Here is a 23,507-nt window from a genome sequence, read left to right as displayed (position 1 = left end):
ATAAGTAACGTATGTACACGGTAACCCCTACCAACAGAATAGGGAGTGCAGCCCTGGAGTATAAGACATGATGAAACTCAGAATCAGTACAGGAAGGTTAGTTATGTCATGTATGTATACAGTGGGGCAGGCAAAGTAATAAAGATTCAACAGAATTCTAGTGTACATGCTTTGCACCTCATTTTCTATGTATTTTAGTTACTTTCTAACCATTTCTGTGTGTAGGCCAACTTGTGATGGAAAAGATGGTGCTTAATATGCAAAACTGTCAGCCAGAAAATGTGCCAAAAATTAGCAAACTAAGTCGACTAATAAGTGGTGTAACATTAGACTAGGCAGGCTACAAGTACACCAGATTTTCAAATAGCGTTATACTCTCTAGAAAGTTTGTTGCACTTTAAGAGTGATGGACAGTATTAGTGTATCTGCCTCAGTCACTTCATCAGCAGAAATGTGAGTGCAGCTCTGAGGATAATAGAGGCTGTAACTCAGAGTTAGTGTAGGATAAAGAATGTAATACACTTACACAGTGACAATAGGTTCACATTAGCGTTCTTCTTTCCATTCTTTGGGTCCATTTGGGGACCCGAAGAACGGAAACCTAATCCACTTAAAAGCAGTTACCCGCGGACCCCATAAACTATAATGGGGTCAGCTGGGTTTCCCCCAAAAAAATGTGGAGAGAAAAATCCTGCTTGCAGGACTTTTCTCCCCGCAATTTTCAAACAGATTTGAGATAGGAAACCCTGAAGAGAGTTTGAATGCCTGGTGTTAATCCAGCCTGACTCAACTTGCAGTGACAGTTGCATGCCAAGGACAACATCTACAAGGATTGTGTATATTCTCCCCTTGTTTGTGTGGGTTTCCTTCGGGTACTCTGGTTTCCTCCCACACTCCAAAAACATACTGATAGGAAATGTAGATTGTGAGCCCTAGATGGGACAATGACTGACCATGTCTATAATACGCTATGGTATATGTTGGCTCTGTACAACTAAACAAGCACAGATATAAATAAATAAATCTCTACCACCTATTAATTCCATTTTTGTCTTTTCTCTTAGTTTTGCAGGTTGTGACCAGTTTCTCAGGAGTCATGCAGTACCCCCGGAGCTTCTGCCTCCTCTCTCCGACCCTCCTCATTCGTTGTCTAGCCTTCCCCCTTGTTGGTCTCCTCCAGGTAAGAGGCCATTTATTCTGTATAAAATATACATTTATATTACACTAATTATACCGAACAATTATTATAAACATATCATTGCCTACTAGCAGCTGGGATGTACTGACCTGTTCTGTATATCATCTTCTTATAAGAACTACCTTCATTGAGAACCTATAAAGTTCCTCAGCTGTGAACTTTATCATCATTCTATCCCCTGTGTCACATCACATTCTTTGAGAAGCTGAGTGTTACGATAACAGATGTAGTTCTGAACCAATAGTGAGAACCAGTGCTAGATATACTGATCAAAATGGTATGTACGGCGCTGTGTGTCCTGGGCCACCCCAACTCGAACCCCACAGTGGTGTTCACCAGAGCCCCAGATGGTAGGGATGGACTTGGCGGCGCTGCTAGGCAGTGTGGTACAGGTCGGGAAACACCAAACACACAGCACACCACAAATCACAGTAGAACCAGACATTGGGAACTCTTACCAGCAGATCTTCAGGGTGCGGTACAGGTCCAAGAAACGAGAGGGCAGTGACGGGTGGTCAGCAGGTGGCAGCAGAGAGCCAAGCGTAGTCGTTCAGTCCAAGTCGTCAACAAGAGGGCAGCGCAATACAGAGGGTAATCCAAAGAGAATGTCAGGCAGCCTGGGTTGATAAAGTGAGTGGTAGACCAATACAAAAATGGATTCAGGAAGCAGAGGTCTAAAGGCAAGCCAGGGTCACAAAAAGGAGCAGGCACAGTACACAAATCAGCAGGCAACAGGCAGATTCAGAAGTCAAGGCAGGGGGTCAAAAACACAGGCAATCAGGACAAGAGGAAAGCTTACTATCAGGACACGAGAACCACTGAATAGCCAGTAGTGATCCTGAGCCAGAGCTATCCTTAAATAGGCTTCGGACCGCCGCAAGGCCAAAAACCGAAAGTCCCCCGTCTGGCTCAGGAGGAGACTGGAAACCCCTGCACATCACTGTGGAGGTTCCAGCCTGCCTCTCGAGACCTGGAAGCAGTGGACTCGGGAGTGCAGGGAGGAGAAGGCTGGAAACCTCTGCACAGGGTTGTGGAGGCTCTGGCCCTACTCCTAACACTGAGATATGAAGATATCATACTGCTTGCTTTTAGCTGTCCTTGTATCTGTCACATGGCATGAATACAGTGGGATCCCTTTTTTCAATTAACACAGCAGATTTACAGTGACCGCATCCTGCATATAGTCTATATACCTCAGTTTCTTGGAGCAATGTGAATGTGATATGGTGTATGGTTCACTGTAGTCAAATCTGCGTGTCCGTTTTTTTTAAATAACTATTTTCTTTACATTCATAGCTGTCAAGATCTATTCTGATCCAGTTCTGGTCACACAGTTAATTGGTTTGTTACAATGTATTATTGTAGGAAACATATCTAAACCTGGAGTATAGAGATGTTTGAGTACTAAACCTATCCTAAAAGTGTTCTTGAAGTATAAAGTATGCATTTGTGCTGCAAAGAATCTAAAATGTTCTATATATATAACTGTGCCTTAAACGTATCATAAAAGTTTCCTTTTTTCCAAAAATAGAAATTTCAAAAATGGCGTGCAATAAGTATCTTGACCTTCATTGTAGCATTCATACAAGTGCCATCCAAACTTCTCATTGTCATTTTTCAGTATCACTGCTTAGACGACTGCTTGAATTAAATAATACATATCCCATTAGGAACATTGAGACAATATCCTGGACTTTTCACTTATCACCAGGATCTTTCATTTAGACTTGAACTTTAATAACTTGACTGTGTTGCACCTTATGATGTTGCCTCTGCTCACTGCATAAATCTCGCCTGTCTATATTTAACAGGAGACATTTGATCTTTATTTGTATATATGAAATGAGCTTCAATGAAATCCAGCTATTTATACCCCAACCTCCTGCTCCATAAATGGTATGATCTCCAACAAACAATTAAAACAGCATAATTGGCTTGGAACAGCAGCATGAATGCTGTAGTGAGCGTTACTGGAGTCGATCAACTCGTACATTATCACTACTGAGCAGGATATATACAGTGGTTGATTTATATTTAAAGGGCACCACACTAGTTATGAACATGTCCACAGCTGGCACTCCTCAACATTGACAACATCAGGAAGGAAAAGTCTTGGCGTTATGGAAATCACAGAACCAATAGACAAGTTAATGACATGCAAATGCTAAAAAGTGGAAAAATATTTCAAACATCTGAATTTATTCAGTATCAAGTATGAGCGCCACATACAGAAATACATGCACTTACACACCTTGTCATGCTAGCAATTAGGATAATAATGGTTGTCATGTTATACGACACTGAATGCACTTGGGCACACAAATAATCAAGATTGGCTGCTGGAAGCTCCTTTTGCAATTGTCGCCCAATGACACCTCAGATATGCTCCATAGGAGACAAGTTCAGAGATGCTGTAGGCCATGGTAGCACATTTAGGCCACACAGGCAGCTCACATTAACACGAGTAACTGGCATTCTCCTGTTGAAAAACGGCTCTTAAGACACTGGTGAAATGGCCATACCATGACCAGATCAATGTAACGCCGAGCTGTTGGTGTAGATGAAAACTAGATAGGTCCTACTACTGTATTTTATACCCTGCACACCATAGCCCTGGGAGTTGAATGGGTGTTACATTCCCTTATGAAGGCCACTTCATCGAGTTACCAATCTCCGGCTATCGTTGCACGAAGACAAAAGTAGTACTCATTGATGAAGAGGATGGATCTTCATTCTAGCCTTCATTGCCATCTTGCTGTGCACAATAATAACTTTTGAGAATGGTGGTGGGAGGTCAATGGAACACTGGTAGGTAGAAATCTGTATAGTAGCCCAATGTTATGCAAACACCTCTTGGTGCTTTGTGCTGACACTGTTTGATATCCTAGGCTTGGGATGTGATGTCCAATTTCACTTTCAGTACAGAATGGATTACTATGCACCATTCTTCCATTCAGACAATGCGTCTTTGTAGAGATTCAAGTCTGAGCTCCTCTCACTGTCAATCCAGATTGTCATTGTTCTCTGAATCACCAGTACATACAACAGTGGTGACATAATGACCTAGAAGTGTAACAACCTGCCAGAGTGATAAACCAAGGTCTCACAGTTCAGTCTGCAACAAGTGAAGTTAACTGCCATATTCACAGACAAGAGGCTTTGTACATTCATCCCATTTGATCCAATTTTTGAGGTTTCATTTGGCAAAAAAACTTTGCTTTCAATCTTTCTTTTCTGCCTTTCCCACTTAGCACAGTTTGGAGCTAGGTGCTTGAAAATTTGCTCATGTGCAGGTCTTAGTGACACCTGCTACTTCCTCCGTTGCATAACTTTGTGACTAGTCCTTCTTGGTGCCACAATATTAGAGATGACTTTTGCAAGTCTGTTTACTTGAATAGGCCCATATCAAGGGAAATCTCATGAGGACCCTTTCCTGTTTCTAGGAGAGTCTGTTGACTGGACTAACTACTCTAGGTGGCAAAGAGATCATTCTTATACTTTTGGAGGAGAGCAATTTTACCCTAAAGACTATTTCCCAGCTTCCCAACCATTTCCCATCTCCACAAGGAAATCCAGACCTCCCCTATGTTATAGAATAAGGCTTTTAGCAGTGCAATACCTAATGTATCCAACGTACATATTGCATACAAAAAGGTAGGGGTCCCTATCATCCTCCAAATGGTGCCCTTTCTTTAGTGGCAGATAAAGTAGGTCCTGGGCTGTTCACCTAACATAGACCTCAAAACTGTTTTCCTATGCACTGATTCTGTCCAGTCAATGCTGACAATGTCCGACTGCGTGGGGAGTTATCCTATAGACAAGGGGACTAGTAACCCCATTAGTCAATTAATCCTGTAGAGAAGGTTGTGCTGGTACTGCATACTCTTAGGCCGGGGCCCCATGGGACGTAAATGCCGCGATTTGCCCGCAGCTGAGACACGTTTTACAGTCCAAGCAAAGAGGATGGGATTCATGCGAATCCCATGCCCACTTTGCGGAAAAAAACGCAGTGTGGACACACTGCGATTTGTAAAGCCATTGCAGCTTTTCAAATCACAGCATGTCAATTATATCTATGGAAACGCCAGCGGCTTTCCCATAGATATAATTGTAACAGAAAGTCCGCAGAGGAATACTCTGCTCTGTTGAAAGAACTGCAGTGCGTTCATGCCGCAGTTCTTTCCGCAGCGCTTTAGCACTGTGATTACGGCCCGTGGGGCCTTAGCCTTAATGATTGTAGTGCTGAGCAGAAAAGGTTCTCCAACCCAAATCTAGAGACTGAATATGTTCAGATAACCTTTCCTGTGTAATGCCCTGTTCATATCTGCTTTTGTATTCGGTCCGGGGAGAGTCCGCATGGAGACCTCCCGAACGGAATACAAACACAATTGCAAGCACTGTGTTGTTAAAGCACACGGACCCCATGGACTATAATGGGGTCCGTGTGCTTACCGCGCGCTGTCCGCATGAATCATGCAGACTGAAAAGTAGATTGGGAACTACTTTCCTGTCTGCACGATCCCTGCGGAGATCTGCCGATAAGCACACAGACCCCATTATAGACTATGGGGTCTGTGCACTTTTACAGCACAGCGCTTTGCACTTGCATTTGTCCCCATGCGGACTCCCCCGTACGGAATCCAAACGCTTATGTGAACAAGGGCTAAGTACTTCAATAATAACAAGACATGCACACATGTGGTCCTAAGGACCTTATCCGCAGATCCTTCTGCAGGCAAAGCACACATATGTGCTGTTTACCATTACAAAAAACTGTTTTGTTGCAGTTTTTGCATAGGTTTAAAATAAAACATAATGTAACTTTCTATTTGCTTTGCTATAAATTCCATGATGGACAGCATCACTCAGGCAGCTAGAGACAGTACTATCTCTGCATAAAAGTGGATAGCGTGATTATCTATATACCTTTATATTCTCCTAAATAATCTAATCTAATCAACCATGTGTATACAGCCATGTGTACACAACACAATGGAAGAAAAGTATCTCATTAATTTTCTAGTAGAAAGTAATAAATGAATAAGGTAATACTCATTGAATTTTACAATTTACTATTTTTTGCAAGTACCTTGTACTCCTATAGACAGTTAAAGAAAGGAATAAAGAAGTATTCCACCTGGCAATGTCTTCTGACATATACATGACTCCATTATTGCAGGGTTCATAATCCCAACAAGTAGGACGGCAGTGTGCATTGCCGTTGCAGATGAATTATTAACCATTACTTTTCTTCTAGGTTGCTCAGGCTGAACTCCAGAAGACATGTTCCAGATCCACAGTGGAAAACCTTCCCAGTGGCTGTCAGCAAGTGTGCCAATGCAGACCCCCTCCATTACTGCCTCCACCTCCCCCTCCACCACCACCACCAAGACTGCCTGCCCCCAGTGAGTACCCCGTGACAACCAGTGAGTACTAAGTGAATTGTGTTGTATATCTCTTATATTTGACATAGAAAGCACAGTTGGGTCAATGTAGCCATATATTTGAATCCTGAAACCATATTGGTATCTAATATGGGAGCATTATACTGTGGAACTACTAACTTATTTGGTCATCTTGGGGTTGTACTTTTGTAGCATATGGTAGAGAATACATTGTGGTGCTTCTTGCTGGGTGATCTGGAAGTTGTATTGTCAATAGATCAGTCTAAGGGTATGTTAAGTTTTGGGTCACCTGAAGGTAATGTTAAGTCGCTAGGTTATTTGCAGGAAGTATTGATTGGTAGACAAACTTTGCTTCATTAGATGTTAGATAAAAGAGAGAGTCAGAAGCCTGTCAGAGAGGAGTTACAGTTCTTTTGCTATCTTTAGGGATTGGAAAATCAAATGTTAATTTTTTTTATTATTATTATTTTTATCTAGACAGGTCCAATATTCAGATGTGCATTGTTTATATAGTTATATAGCATTTGTGGCTTTATTTTTCTAATCTATAGTTCAATACATATAAAAGATATAAAAATCTAGGTATCTAAAAATAGAGGGAGATTTGGAGCTTACTGCATACAGCTTAAACATTGAACTCAATTATAACCAGTGTCACACTGGTGTGCCTAGGACCCAAGAGTAGACTTCATTCTGGGGCCCACTTTACAGCTAAATGCGTCCCATTCACAATATCTTAAACTGCATTAGCATACATTTTTTTGCTACCTAGCCCTTATCTTGGACTTTTTTTTTTATACTAAGGCCTCTTAGCCCTGTGAGCAAGATGATTAGAGATCGGATACCCTCAATGGCAGTAAGGAGACTGGGTTCTGGAGTAGGATAGTGGTCAACCTGCCTCTGCCTAGATGTCTTCTCAGTTACCCAGTCTATCTATCTATCTATCTATCTATCTATCTATCTATCTATCTATCTATCTAGTAAATTGGGTAGCTAAATATTCTTTGCAGTCTATTATTATGGCAGCTTAGGCTGGGTGAGATATTGTATACTACCTATCTGTTTGCATTGCAGTGAGTGTACAGCGCCATGCACCTCTCTTGCAGGGATTGTTGGTCTTATGGTCCCTTATTCTCTCTGGTCAAAAGGCCGTCTGTAGGCAATTCCAAACCTAATAATACAGTATGCAGTAACGTAGCAGAGGGGTTAGAGAACAAAAAGCATTTATACTCTATCCATGGGCATGCCTACATTCAGATTCAGGGCCAGTTTTGAGTGTCAAATTTGAAAAAACTTATGGACTCCGACTTCAAACTAATGTGATGAATTATTTTTTTTATTAGATGATAGTTATTAATATTGTATGGTTGCATATTTGCTTTCTTACGTTCAATCACTGGCTCTCTAATGAATTAGAGGAGTTTTACTGCATCTATCTGCCTATGATTGTCAGCCAGAGTCAAAGTCGGTCTGGGGCTTGGCCTACTGACTCCATAGCCCAGCTTAGCAGTCAGATCACATATCAGCTATATATCCTCTGTCCTATGGATAGAGGATAAATACTTTTCATGGCATAACTCCTCTAAGCACCCTCCGTGCAGGAGATTTGGAGACCTGTGTCAGAAAAACAGTTTGGACCACAAGATGGATATGTTAAGAATTGATTCAGCACAGGATTTTGGAGTTGAAGATTCATTTTGAAGCTGAAATCCCAAAGAATCAGATTACAAATTTCCATATTTACACCCAGCTTTTCCAGCAAAGAATACTACAAATAATTTGATGAGTCATATATTTATGAGCATTTTTATGGGAAATTCCCAAGGCTGACTGCAAATAATATAAACCTCATTAATGCAATACTGTCATTTTTATTAATGTAGCTTTGTGAATTAGGATTAGAGTCATCTGGCCCGCTCACAAAACAGCTAGAAATCTTTGCTTCTTTCAAGTCTCCCTGCAGCTGTGGGGTTATCGGCTTTCACTCAAGGCCTTATTGCTGTAGGAAACTGCTTCATATCTCTGGAAGGGATGTAGTGTGGATTACTGTAACAAATGCCTCTACTTTCTCCAAATTGATGTTCTGCCAGCAAAGGCGAAGAGCAATTTATAAAATTTTCCAAAACGTATCTGACTCTGGTCATGGTTCACACATAACACGTTTGGAGTTACCGCTCATTTACGGAGGAGAATTACACCGGCATATAAGTTATTTTTTGTATAAAAGATCATTCTGCAGGTCTCACAAAAGTTCCTGTAGATGATGATGTTTTTTATGTCTGATTTTTTGGGGCAAATTTATTAAAGAGATTGTTAAAGACTTACAATTAATGACCTATTCTTTGTATAGATCATCAATTGGTGGTGGTAACATCTGGTCTGCACTTATCAGCTAGCTGTTCTCTGCACAGTGTATGGAGCCAAAGGCAGATGTCTCTGTATACTGTGTAGAGGCCCAACTGTGCTATTTCAAGTGAATGAATGCTGAGCTTAGTAGTGGCACTTGACCACTGCACAGTGTACAAAGAAGGCGACTGCTTCCACCTTCTTACACAGTGCTAAAAACTGCTGATTGATGAGCGGCCGTATACCCACTGACCTCAAATTAATGGCCTATCCTAAAGAGACTCTCTGCCACCAGAATAATAGGTGCATCTCTAGAGTACAATACAGGATATAACTTGGGATCAGTACAGGATAAGAAACGTATGTAAATAGTGACTGCACCATTTGGATAATGAATGCAGCTCTTGAATATAAGGCCTGGTTCACATCTGTGTTCAGTATTCCATTTGGGGAGTCCGCATGGGGACCTGCTGAACGAAATACTGAACGCATCGACAAGCGGTGAACTTATGAAAGCACACGGACCCCATAGACTATAATGGGGTCCGTGTGTTTTCACGTGGTCTCCACACGAGTCATGCAGATAGAAAAGTACTTCATGAACTATTTTCCTCTCTGCATGACTTGTGCAAAGACCGCGCGGAAAACACATGAACCGCATTATAGTCTGTGAGATCTGTGTGCTTTCAGTGCTCACCGCTTGTCAATGCATTCAGTATTTTGTTCAGGAAGGGGGGGTCTCCATGTGGACTCCCTGAACGGAATACCAAACACAGATGTGAACCAGGCCTAATACAGGATGTAACTCGGGGTCAATGCAGGATAAGTAATGTATGTTGTCAGGATCTGGGGGTGCTGGGTGGTTGACAATGACACACACTCTAAGGCAGGGGTGCCCAATACATCGATCATGATCTACTGGTAGATCGCAAAGGACGTATGGGTCGATCGCGGGATGCAGGGATCCCCAGTGTCTGTTTGTTCACAGTGCAGGCTGAGAGTCATCTCTGGACACTTGCTCCGTCTGCCAGTGTCTAGAGATAATTCTCACCCTGCGCTGTGAACAAACAGACACCGGGGATCCCTGGGCAGCCACAGAAAGCCGCGTCTCCTGCTATCACGATCCGCCCGGCCCTGCCCACAAACACGCCTGCCCCGCCCGCAAGACCTCCCGGCCCCGCCCTAGTAGATCTTTTGCCTTGGTCAGCTAATAAAGTAGCTCACACGCTGAAAAAGTGTGAGCACCCCTGCTCTAAGGTAACAGTCCAAGTGTTGAGTTTTATTTACTCCAAACACACATTGGTTGATGCAACGTAAAAAAAATACAAAATAAACGCCTACCCATCTGGGCTCTAACTAAACAGAAATTGGTTACCTCACCTAGAATAAAGATAAGTTCAGATAGTCTCCAGCAGTAGCAAGCTCCCTTGTGGCTTTCCAGTCAAGCTCTGCCATATAGTCTGCTCTCCTAGCAGACTTCTAAGGCTTCGTTCCCACAGAGTAACGCGCCGCTCATTTAGACACGTAAACACGTGTCAGAGCGAGTCGCTTCAAAAAAGATCCCATTGATTTCAATGGGTGCCAGCTTACGCGCGCTACACATTGAAATCAATGGGAGGTTTTATAATCCATAGTGTTCAATGGGTAGCGTGCTTAAGCCGGCACCCATTGAAGTCAATGGGATCTGTTTTGAAGCGCTTCGCTATGACACGTGTTTACGTGTCTAAATGAGCGGTGCGTTACTCCATGGGAACAGAGCCTTATTCCTCGCTAACAAGGACAACCCCAGACAGCTGGGTTTCTCCAGAAGTGTCCACAAGGTGTGGCCTGGAGAGAATGGGAATAGCAGGTCCAGCCTACCTGTCATTTCCTAAAAATCCAGCCCTGAGCACAGCACTTAAATAATGCTCAATAGCTGTTTGATGAGAAAGAAAGTCTCTGGATTTTCATCATCTCACCCATCTGAGCAGTCTGGTTGAGACGTACACCCCTATCAGTAACTTACTAGCCATCGGCTTACAATTCACCACACCAGCAGCATAATATGTATAGCACTGAAGTATAACATAGGATGTAACTTGGGATCGGTACAGGATAAGTACTGTAATGTACTATGTACATTGTAACTGCACTAGCAGAATGCTAAGTGTAACTCTGGAGTATAATATAGAATGTACCACAGGATCAGTATATCATATAATGTATGTATACAGTGACTTCATCAGCAGAATAGTGAGTGCAGCTCTTGAATATTATACAGGATGTAACTCAGGATCAGTACAGGATAAGTAATGTATATACACTTTGGGGCAAATTTATAAATTCCTTTAGGCCAGAAAGCTGGCATAGAACTATGTCATGAAGGTGCAAATTTAGGAGACACTTTCTTGCATCAAATTAGCACCTGAAGTTATCTTATGTAGCATAGGCACATTCAGGTGCCCTTAGGTACAAGGGCTCAGGTGTAACAGCTACTTCTATACCCTCTATAGCTCCAATTTTAGGCTGAGATAGTGGACAGTTATTTTCAGATAGGGACAAAAAAGTAAAATCCTAACAATCCAGGCGGGTGAGCGCGTTTCTCAAACGCATCGTTGTGTGCGCCTTGTTATTTAGTCGTCTGATAGACGATCGTCTTGTGTATTTAATAAAGTGGAAACAGTTTTAAGCTGCGCTATAAATAGCTGCAGGAAACAATGGAGCATTTGGCCCATTTCCTTAATAGAATACACCAAGCAACCCTATAAATACTGCGCCAGAGCTGTGACAACAGCAAACTTGATTCTCCAGCCGCTGCCATTAGCGCCATCTCCTGGCCTGCGCAGTCTTGCAGCTCATTAGCAGGGCCCTGTCATTATTAGATTGTGCTACATTTAATCTATATAATAATTGGTAATTGTGTAGAAGGAGAGAACGCAGATTATCTGCCCGTGGTTGACATGAATCGGGGATAATTAACAATGGCTGCTTTAAGAAATTCATATTTGGTCTGCTGCAGGCTGAGTTATATTTAGAGTAGTATGATGCAAGGAAAATATTAGGTCTGTTTTATGTTGTTTTTATATCATGTATGACTGATGTGCTCAGGCTTCTTTAGGTGACAGGTGGACATGGTGTCCTCTGCTTTTGAACCTCATTGTACAGGTTTAATCTTCAACTTCTAAATTATTTGCTTTATTTATCTTGTGTTAATGCTGAGCTCGATCAAATCTTAAACTAGCCATACATATGAGACCGCAGTGGGCATACAGCTATATCACATCCCAACACATAGCCATGCATGCTATGCTCGAGTAAAGAGGTTATGTGTCCAGAGCAAGGAAAGGGGAGAAATTCTGGTAGTGACTCCCTGAGAGCAAGATGATCAAAAGGATTGGGCAGCTAAAATCTAACTGCCCAATCCATGAAGAGTCAGGAGGATCCCATACACATAAAACAGTCTGGCAATTCCAAAATGTATGGCCATCTTTAGGCTGAGGTGGAAATGCAACTTTTTTTTGTTTTGATTTTGCTGAAGTTTTGCTTGAGCCATAACCAATAATGGCTACGAAAGAAATGGGCAATATCTAGGAAGTTCTTATAATTCTACCCTCTGCTCAATCCACTCCTGGCTTTGGATCAAAAAACTGCAGCACAATCAGCAATAAAAAAAAAAAAAAAAAAAAAAAAAAGCTGCATTTTCGCAATGTGGGTTTCTAGACTGGGCTGCGTTCACACAGAGTTTTTTGGTCAGGAATTTGGTCAGGAAACGGACTCAAATTCCTCCTCCTAAAAACGCCTCACCATAGGACTGTATAGTGAGGCGTTTTTTGCAGGAGGAATTTGAGTCAGTTTCCTGACCAAAAAACTCAGTGTGAACGCAGAGGCCCCGTTCCCACGGAGTAACGCGGCACTCATTCTGACACGTAAACACGTGTCAGAGTGAGCACTTCAAAACAGAATCCCATTGACTTCAATGGGTTCCGTTTAATGCGCGTAACACATTGAAATCAATGGGTTAAAAAGCCTCCCATTGATTTCAATGTATAGCGTGTGTAAGACGGAACCCATTGAAGTCAATGGGATTCTGTTTTGAAGTGCTCACTCTGACACGTGTTTACGTGTCAGAATGAGTGCCGCATTATTCCATGGGAACGGGGCCTAAGGCTCCACATAGTGGGCTGCAGCAAAAAAATGCGTCACAGGCCGGGGTCATGAGATGTCAGACGACTAGGCCAAAGCCTGCCCGGATCGTGGAGCGGTAACTAAGTGTTATTTATGTTTCTTACCTCTCCTGGGCAGCCGTTCATTATACTCGGGGGGTCCGAAAAGACCCCCGAGTATAATGATAGCAGCGGTAGCGGCTGTTACTGGGCCCCTAATGTCCCTGGCCCTGTGGCAGCTGTCTCTGCTGCTACGTCGGTAGTTACGCCACTGTTTTCAATGTGATACGCGCGTATTCCATTGAAAGCAATAGGTAAAAAAGCCTCCCATTGATTTCAATGGGGAGCGCGCGTGTGCCGGCATCCATTCAAGTCAATGGGATCTGTTTTTTACGCCGCTCATTCTGAACGAGATTTACGTTCAGAATATTTGTATTTTCCAATCCACTCCTGACTTTGGATCAAAAAAACGCAGCAAAATCTGCAACAACAAAGCTGTTTTTCCACAATGTGTGGCTTCAGCCTTAGGTCAGGATCCCAAGTAGCAGAAAAAATCTGTAGCAAAAGCCATTTTCCCTATAGGTATAATTGAAGTGCTGGAAAAAAATGCAATGCATTTCTAACGCGGCTTTTACTGCAGCGCATTTTGGCTGTGTAGCCCTGAGGGTCCTCAGCATTATACTGAACTAGCTATAACCCGCGACTTCGTCCGCTGTCCCCTCACCCTTGCGTGAACCACCTGCACCCCTACGGCCCTTGTGGCCGGCGCTGGGCCCTCCTACAGCATCGTGGACCGGGACCCCACGGCCCCGCTGCTGCACCTCCGGCCCTCCCCTTTATCCCCACCCATGCCCCCGGCCCCCTTCCCCCCCCCCCCCCCTTTAGAGATCAGTCACCTCCTACATCTACCCCTTCCCCCCCACCACCACCTACCCGTGACCCCCGGTTACCCTCCCCCCCCCCCCCTTTCCACATGTGCAATCTGGTCCCCCTCCCCCCTACTTACCTTCTGCCCTCTTGTGCCAACCCCCCCCCCTCCTCGCCCTCCCCAAACCACCAATCCCCCCCCCCCCCCGCCCCTACCCATCACCTGTTGTACCCCCTCCCTCCCTTAAGCAACCCGCCGATCTCTGTTTCCTGCAGCACTCACCATGTAGATGCTGGGGAGCTGTGTGTCTCGTGGCTGCAGCTTCAGCGAGCATGTGCGGTCCTTCCCATGCCGTGTGTTCCTGGCCACACAGTTCGTGGGTACGTGCGGCTGGGCTTGTTCGGGCCGGGTACGCTGCTGCATGCTACGCCGGCCTGAGGCAATGTGTGGCCGGCATGTCAGCGGCATTCGGAACCATGCGGGCAGCCGCCATGTTGAGGAAAGGGTCCCCGCGTGCTGGCCACTCCCACAATTCGGCGCCAACCTATGCGCTGCTGTGCTGGCTCCCTATCCCGCCCACACACCGCCATGCACCAATAGGAGTGGCGTGTACCTGCGCTGACGTCATGCCTGGGCCGACAGCGGAGCAGGAGACAACTTTTGAGGGTCGCGGTGGCGTTTTGGGGTGAGTGAGACACTTTTAAAGTAGCCCATTTTTCCTTCCTGGCCAATATGTAGGTGTGTGTCAAATTTCTATGAAATCCATTTAGCCTTTCCAGTGTGATTGAGGAACAAACATCCAAACACACAAACTTTCACATGTATAATATTAATAGGATAAAGAATAAACATGCAAAAAAAAGTAGGCTACTATAAGCTCATTTACCTAAATATCAATGCTGTAAAGTAAAGCTGCTACCACCATTCACTCTACTATACTAAGCAGTGCCATATACTACCTAAATAAATAATACCAGTATACAGTGAACAGATAGATGCCAGCAGCACATGCCATGCATAGACAGTTGGAATTTGCCTTTAATCAGAATATTCCGGAACAATAGAACTTTTAAGAATTCTAATAGAATAAAGCTCTGCAGCATTGATAGAGATAAAGAATAAGCTGTAGTGGTAGATTCCCTCTCAGATAACCTTGTAATCAAGTCAATGAGGATACCATCTCTTACCTACAGGCTATGGCTCTGCTTCATTTCAAAGGAAGATTGCTTCTTTTATCTGCTGTGTACACGGCGGCCAAGGGATTAGAAATAGCAAGCGCTAAACAACAAAATCACCTTCAATATGAGAAACTGACAAAAGTTTTCTTTCGAAAATTCAATTCAAGTTTATTTTCTGTAGAAGATTCTTATGAATCTTGGAAATTCTTCCCAACACATATAATTACATAAGATCAATATCAGTCTATATACAAAATCTGTATTCACCTGTTCTACAGATAATGTGCAGGTGTATTGGCATCAGACTCTGGAGACAGTCGGTCGTGATTTATAATGGTATATTTGAAAGTCATTTAAAGCACACAGAACAGCACTTACAAGCAGCACACATAACCGTTAACTCCTTTGTAGTAGCGTTTCTTCAGAGGCACGCCTGTGGGGAGGAAGTCTCCCTCGGCAACCTTGGCACTTCCATGCAGACATGAACAGTAGAAAGTTTCTTAATTGAACGGTTTACTGATCTTCGTTTTCTCAGTGAAAAGCATAAATAATACTAAATGGATATGTAGTCTTTGGTCTCTTAGCACACAATGCTGCAAGTTATAACTAGCATATGTTTCACTATCCACTGTCATTCTGGCTGCGGTATTACGATGTAATCTTGTAATGTCTAAATAGTTACATTTGATTTCTCCGTGTTCTCATTGACTTTTCTGGCTTATGAATAACTGTTTGTAGTACAATTGAATACAATCTATTGCTCCGTTATCAGCCATGTCAGGTTTGGGAAAATAGACTGACTAATGTTATTTTAATGGAGTTAGTGATAGGTAAAAAGTGCAGAAACCTCAATGTCCTCAATATCACTATTTTATATCACCTATCTCATTGCTGAAACTGTTACCTCCATCTATGTGACCAGTACAACTAGCGGCACTAATAATACTTTACCACTGTCATAAGCACCAGACTTTAAGGCCTTTACGCTGAGTTATAACCATTCCCAGTCTGTTACTCTGCCATTTATTATAATTAGGTTCCATCATACAGTGTTGGCCAAAAATATTGGCACCCCTGCAATTCTGTCAGATAATACTCATTTTCTTCCAGAAAATGATTGCAATCACAAATTCTTTGGTATTATTATCTTCATTTAATTTGTCTTCAATGGAAAACCACAAAAAGAATTGTCAAAAAGCCAAATTGGATATAATTCCACACCAAACATAAAAAAGGGGGTGGACAAAAGTATTGGCAGTGTTTGAAAAATCATGTGATGCTTCTCTAATTCGTGTAATTAACAGCACCTGTTACTTACCTGAGGCACTTAACAGGTGGTGGCAATAACTAAATCACACTTGCAGCCAGTTGAAATGGATTAAAGTTGACTCAACCTCTGTCCTGTGTCCTTGTGTGTACCACATTGAGCATGGAGAAAAGAAAGAAGACCAAAGAACTGTCTGAGGACTTGAGAAGCAAAATTGTAAGGAAGCATAAGCAATCTCAAGGCTACAAGTTCATCTCTAAAGACCTGAATGTTCCTGTGTCTACCGTGCGCAGTGTCATCAAGAAGTTTATAGCCCATGGCACTGTGGCTAACCTCCCTAGATGTGGACGGAAAAGAAAAATTGACGTGAGATTTCAATGCAAGATTGTGCGGATGGTGGATAAAGAACGTCGACTAACATCCAAACAAGTTCAAGCTGCCCTGCAGTCCGAGGGTACAACAGTGTCAACCTGTACTATCCATCGGTGTCTGAATGAAAAGGGACTGTATGGTAGGATACCCAGGAAGACTCCACTTCTTACCCAGAGACATAAAAAAGCCAGGCTGGAGTTTGCCAAAACTTACCTGAGAAAGCCAAAAACGTTTTGGAAGAATGTTCTCTGGTCAGATGAGACAAAAGTAGAGCTTTTTGGGAAAAGGCATCAACATAGAGTTTACAGGAAAAAAAGAGGCCTTCAAAGAAAAGAACACGGTCCCTACAGTCAAACATGGCGGAGGTTCCCTGACGTTTTGGGGTTGCTATGCTGCCTCTGTCACTGGACTGCTTGACCGTGTGCATGGCATTATGAAGTCTGAAGACTACCAACAAATTTTGCAGCATAATCTAGGGCCCAGTGTGAGAAAGCTGGGTCTCCCTCAGAGGTCATGGGTCTTCCAGCAGGACAATGACCCAAAACACACTTCAAAAAGCACTAGAAAATGGTTTGAGAGAAAGCACTGGAGACTTCTAAAGTGGCCAGCAATGAGTCCAGACCTGAATCCCATAGAACACCTGTGGAGAGATCGCAAAATTTATTCATTCTCTTTTGTGTTTTTTCATTGCAAGCAAAATAAATGAAGATAATAATACCAAAGAGTTTGTGCTTGCAATCATTTTCTGGAAGACAATGAGTATTATCTGACAGAATTGCAGGGGTGCCAATACTGTATATAAAATATTTTCTGAAAGATAATTCATGATTAAATCTGTCTTTACCAAGAACACAAGATCAATATCTCTTATAAAGCTGCAGCTTCAATATGTCATAAATATGTTGATCTGACAAGGGAGGTCACACAGCAGTATCTGAACAATAGCTGTAAAATACAGCGGCCAAGCCTTGAGATCTCAGCCTCTCAATATCTCATGAAAGTAAAGGATCACTTTGGAGCCGCTTTACAGAATATATGAAAGAAAATTTAAAGAATGTGTTTGCATTTCTTTTTTTGTTGCTTCATTGCATCCAGAATTACAAAAATGAAGCCATTTTTCAAATTAAAAATTGACTATTGGATATGCGTATGCAGCTCCTATGCACACCTATATACTGTATCTCTATGGTTAGGCTACAAACAAACTCTGTGTAGTCTGATCTTGCAGTCATGTGTTATTTAGGGTTTATATATGTTATAATATAAGGCGGTCTCCAATGTGCGGTTTTTAGCCGTTGCATTACTACAAATCCCAACATGCAGAAAGCTATTGTTTTGTAATCATGGGAGAGCCACAAATTGTGGATCACTATGTCATAGTTAGAAAACAATGGTGTATATGCATCTTACTGACTTGTGGACTTTGTCTTTTCAGTTAAAATCCCACATTGTTGTGTAGAAGAGACCTGGTGGCACTTCCTTCTCATCATCCTGGCAGCTGTCGTCCTCTTCATAGTGGTTATTATGTGCTACAAAGCAATAAAAAGGTAAGAAGCCAGGGTCTGATAACATCTGCTGCCAATGGTGTCGGTGCAGAGCAGTGCTTTCTGGCTATGTTGTCCATTTGTTACAAAATTGCAACACCTGGCGTGCTGATGTAAAGTTGCGTGGACACAACACCTTAAACAGTAGGCTGTTCTCTGTCTGCAGCGACAGCTGCATAGGTGTACAGGGGAAGGATTTAGCCACTGCCCACACTGCATATACAGTATCTTCAGAGCTAATAATTGTAAAGTCTGTATCCTATATCATGTTGTTTTGGAATATTCCACGTGGTATGATTTGCACTGTGCATCGTGTCTTGCATTAATGAGTACATGTCATTTTAACTGGTGCAGGTCATCAAGCGGTTGGTGCTTTGGAAGTTTCTGAACCTGGATCGCATAAAGTCTCTTGATAGGCGGAATTGTCATATAAGGGTTCATGTACACGACCATGTGTGTATCTGATCTGATCTGAGGGCTGAGTTTATCACAAAATGCAGTCAGATGAGATCCGACTCCATTACATGATGCATTCACATCTATGTAGCTTCCGGATCCATTCCAGACCGATAACGTGGATGATGATTATAGAGCAGGTCTTATTCTTCTCTGTGTTATCAGAATGGAATGGATCTGGAATCTCCATAGATGTGAATGTATCACGGAATGTACTCAGATGACCCTCGGCTGTCACTCCAAGTGATTGCATTTCATGAGTTAAAGGGGTTGGCCACTCTCAGACCAATTATGACAAACAAATGTACAATAAAAAGATATACAATTTTCTGTATCAATTCCTCACGGTTTTCTAGATCTCTGCTTGCTGTCATTATGTTACTTCTAGAGGATAAAACTCTGACCATGGTCATGTGATTTACGGTCCATGGTCATGTGATGAGCACACAGGTGCAGCTTGTTATAGTCACAGCACGATATTCAGACATCTGCCTGGTAACCAGCTGTGCACCTGTGTGCTCATCACATGACCATGGACCGTAAATCACATGACCATGGTCAGACTTTTATCCTCTAGAAGTAACAGAATGAATGACAGCAAGCCGAGATCTAGAAGACTGTGAGGAATTGATACAGAAAGTATATTGCAAAATTGTATATCTTTCTATTGTACATTTGTTTGTAAATATTGGTCTAAAAGTGGCCAACCCCTTTAAGTGCTGCCTTTCTAATTGTCACCAATTGACATCAGGGGTTACCCATGGCAGGAAGGGGCACAAAATGAAAGGATCTTTTCCGATGATTGCAGGGAACAGTCTGCTCAAAGGGCATGTGTAGTAAGGAGGAAACTCCTTCAGCTGCTATGGGGCCAATGAAAAAGGAAAAACCCTTGGGACAGCCATATTTCCTTCCACATGATCAGTGTGAATTCCCATAAACATTGATTCTTTCTTCTTCACATACACTAGTGTACTAGCAATCAAAACAGGAAAAAACAATGCCATCCATCTCCAGTATCAGACTGGGGTGTTAAGGCCTACCAGGTAAATTTATTCTGGGGCATCAACTGCACAGTTACTTGTCTGTATTACCTGGTCCATCATTTTCGTGTGCACACTGGCACATATTTTTTAAGTGTTGGTCTGTTGTCAAGTCATTGCCTCAAGCAGTCCTGTCTTACTTGCCTTTGACTAGAAACTGTGTGAGACTCTCCTATTTTTAAGAAGCAGTGCCCCTCTTTTCTGTGGTTTGTGTCTGGTATTGCAGGTGAGTTATATGAAGGGAATTCAGATGCAATACCAGGCACAGCCTGAGGATTAGAGGAGTGCTGTTTTTTATCTTATACATTTCCCTTCAAATGTGCATCATATAAGTTGAAAAATATAGACCTGCATTGCAGGAATATAATGAAAGTAAAATCCTACCTATTGGTTATGTTTTTGCATTCTATACTCTAGAATTTTACAAACATTCTTATTTCCCCCTAAAAAGTGTTTAAAGGCAAATAATCGTCAAGAAGCCGCAATTACCGCAGGGATTTCTACAAATTAACAAATTGTGAAGGTTCTGTGGTCTCAGCGGTGATGGAGCGTCATGCGGCTGCGCTGATTGGTGCACTGCTGGCTGAATTAATTGCTTTGCCTTACCCCCTGCTCCATGGCTTTTTCCATAATTATACAGTAAGGGGTAACTAATGAGGGGGCCACTGATCTCCGACGCTCTGATAGAATTGCTGCACAGAGTGTGCTGAGACTTGATGATATTAAGCATTTGGTTCATGTGTTCATGTGTAAGACTATTTCATCATTCAGCTCCAAGTATGTCTTAAGTAAATTTACATCAATCAACACAATATAGAACTCTACAACCCCCAATGGATATGGGGGCCAATGGATATGACCATAAAACAATTAGGTTTTACTTTGTATATTACAAAGTTCCATAGTAGATGAGATTGGATGAAGACATGTGTCTAACCTATAACCCTACAGTCAGTGGCGTAACTAGGAATGGCGGGGCCCCGTGGCGAACCTTTGACATGGGCCCCCCCCCCTCCGGCTGACATCGAAAACCCCGACCAACGCCGAAAACCCTGCACGACCCCACCCCCCGCATTCCTACGCACACTATTACGCTCCATAGTGGCCCCGGCACACATTATTATACCCCATAGTGACCCCTGCACACATTATTATACCCCATAGTGGCCCCTGCACACAGTATTATACCCCATAGTGGCCCCTGCACACATTATTATACCCCATAGTGGCCCCTGCACACAGTATTATGCCCCATTGTGGCCCCTACACACAGTATTATGCACCATAGTGGCCCCTACACACAGTATTATGCACCATAGTGGCCCTGCACACAGTATTATCCCCCATAGTGGCCCCTGCACACACTATTATGCACCATAGTGGCCCTGCACACAGTATTATGCCCCATTGTGGCCCCTACACACAGTATTATGCACCATAGTGGCCCCTGCACACACTATTATGCCCCATTGTGGCCCCTGCACACAGTATTATCCCCCATAGTGGCCCTGCACACAGTATTATACCCCATAGTGGCCCCTGCACACAGTATTATCCTCCATAGTGACCCCTGCACACATTATTATACCCCATAGTGGCCCCTGCACACAGTATTATACCCCATAGTGGCCCCTGCACACATTATTATACCCCATAGTGGCCCCTGCACACAGTATTATGCCCCATTGTGGCCCCTACACACAGTATTATGCACCATAGTGGCCCCTACACACAGTATTATGCACCATAGTGGCCCTGCACACAGTATTATCCCCCATAGTGGCCCCTGCACACACTATTATGCACCATAGTGGCCCTGCACACAGTATTATGCCCCATTGTGGCCCCTACACACAGTATTATGCACCATAGTGGCCCCTGCACACACTATTATGCCCCATTGTGGCCCCTGCACACAGTATTATCCCCCATAGTGGCCCTGCACACAGTATTATACCCCATAGTGGCCCCTGCACACAGTATTATCCTCCATAGTGGCCCCTGCACACAGTATTATACCCCATAGTGGCCCCTGCACACACTATTATGCACCATAGTGGCCCCTGCACACACTATTATGCCCCATTGTGGCCCCTACACACAGTATTATCCCCCATTGTGGCCCCTTCACCCACTATTATGCCCCGTTGTGGACACCCATTAACAATTATTATACTCTGGGGTCTGAAAAGACCCCAGAGTATAATAATCGGAGACCCAGGGGAAGAACAACATAAAAAAACCCAAAAAACACTGTAACTTACCTGTCTCCCGACTCCCCGCTGGCGGCCATCTTCAATGACGTCAGGGACGTCATGTGACCGGGCCTGCGTCGCGACGCATAAGGACGCAGGCCCCGATCATGTGACGTCTGAGACGTCACACAAGTAGGCCGAAGCCTGCGCGGAGCCTGGAGAGGTAAGTAACACAGTTTTTTATGTTCAGTTACCTCTCCTGCACTTCTGATCATTATACTCGGGGGTCCGAAAAGACCCCCGAGTATAATAGTGCTTGTGGGGCCCGCAGTGTCACTTACCGATCCCGGCCCCTGCCAGGATCGGTAAGTATATAGGGCCCGTTAGCGGCTGGAGTAACTCCAGCCGGTAACGGCCTATTAAAAACAAAAAAAAACAAAAACGCAGCGGTAGCGGCTGCCACCGGGCCCCCAGTGTCCCGGGCCCTGTGGCAGCTGCTACTGCTGCTACCACGGTAGTTACGCCACTGCCTACAGTGTTGATCCAGAGGATGGCAAAAAACCCATGACGCTTATGCCAATTGCTCCATGTCAGGGAAAACAATTCCTTCCTCACTTCAATCTGGCAATCAGAATAAAACCCTGGATAAGCGTGTCCTTAACAAAATCTAGAACCCATAATCGGTAATATTTTACTGTTTGAGAAAGACATCCAGGCCCTCTTTGAACTTGCTCAATGAATCCGCCATCACCACTTCCTGGGGCATAGTCCCATAGCCTCGTTGTTCTTACTGTGAAGAATCCCCTTCTATGTTGCTAGTGAAACTTTCTCTCCTCCAGACGTAGAGGATGTCCTCTTGTCACTGTCACTGGACTAGTAGTAGAGTCTAGACCTCTTTTGATGCATCCCATAATTTTATCTGCCTTGGCAGCAGCTGCCTGGCACTGGTCACTAAAGGTCAGCTTACTGTCCACCAAAATCCCCAAGTCTCTTTCATTGGCAGACGTACCCAGTAATTTACTATTAAGTACATAATCAGACATTTTATTTCGTCAACCAAAATGCATAACTTTACATTTGTCAACATTAAACTTCATTTGCCAAGCCTCCGCCCATGCTTCCAGCTCCCTTAGATCCCATTGTAATATTCTACTATCCTCCTCATTTTTGATTGCCTTACAAAGTTTAGTATCATCTGCAAATATGGACGCCGTGCTTTGTAAACCCTCTACCAGGTCATTAATAAAGATATTAAACAGGAGCCGACCCAATACTGACCCTGTGCCTATAGAATATTACAACTAACAGAAATGTCCCAACTATTGGACAAAATCAAAATACAATTCTGTTATACTCTGTAGAATGAACACTACATTTCTCAGCATGACCTGATCACTGGACATGACCATAATACAATAACATACTATATACATAAGTGTATACTGATAATGGGGGGAAAAGACAATTTCATCATTCTGCTCCACGTACGTCTTAAG

General features: G+C 43.3%; 1 protein-coding gene across 2 annotated transcripts in view; it reads left to right on the top strand.

Annotated features, from left to right (window-relative positions):
* The window catches only part of PRIMA1 (proline rich membrane anchor 1), a 51,794-nt gene that overhangs the window by 7,883 nt on the left and 20,404 nt on the right, over nt 1–23,507 (top strand). Inside the window, exons 2-4 of one of the 2 annotated variants that reach the window (XM_075282457.1) lie at nt 1,065–1,180; nt 6,456–6,603; nt 18,212–18,323. In XM_075282457.1, the coding sequence (XP_075138558.1) occupies nt 1,097–1,180; nt 6,456–6,603; nt 18,212–18,323 (344 nt within the window). In that variant the 5' untranslated portion in view covers nt 1,065–1,096. Of the gene's footprint in view, nt 1–1,064; nt 1,181–6,455; nt 6,625–18,211; nt 18,324–23,507 lie in introns of both variants that reach the window. The other variant, XM_075282456.1, reaches the window with a different exon arrangement.

The sequence above is a fragment of the Leptodactylus fuscus genome, chromosome 7 (assembly GCF_031893055.1).
Source record: "Leptodactylus fuscus isolate aLepFus1 chromosome 7, aLepFus1.hap2, whole genome shotgun sequence".
Classification (NCBI taxonomy): Eukaryota; Metazoa; Chordata; class Amphibia; order Anura; family Leptodactylidae; genus Leptodactylus; species Leptodactylus fuscus.
The sequence above is the reverse complement of the archived record's forward strand: the minus strand, read 5'-3'. Positions and strand labels throughout refer to the sequence as shown.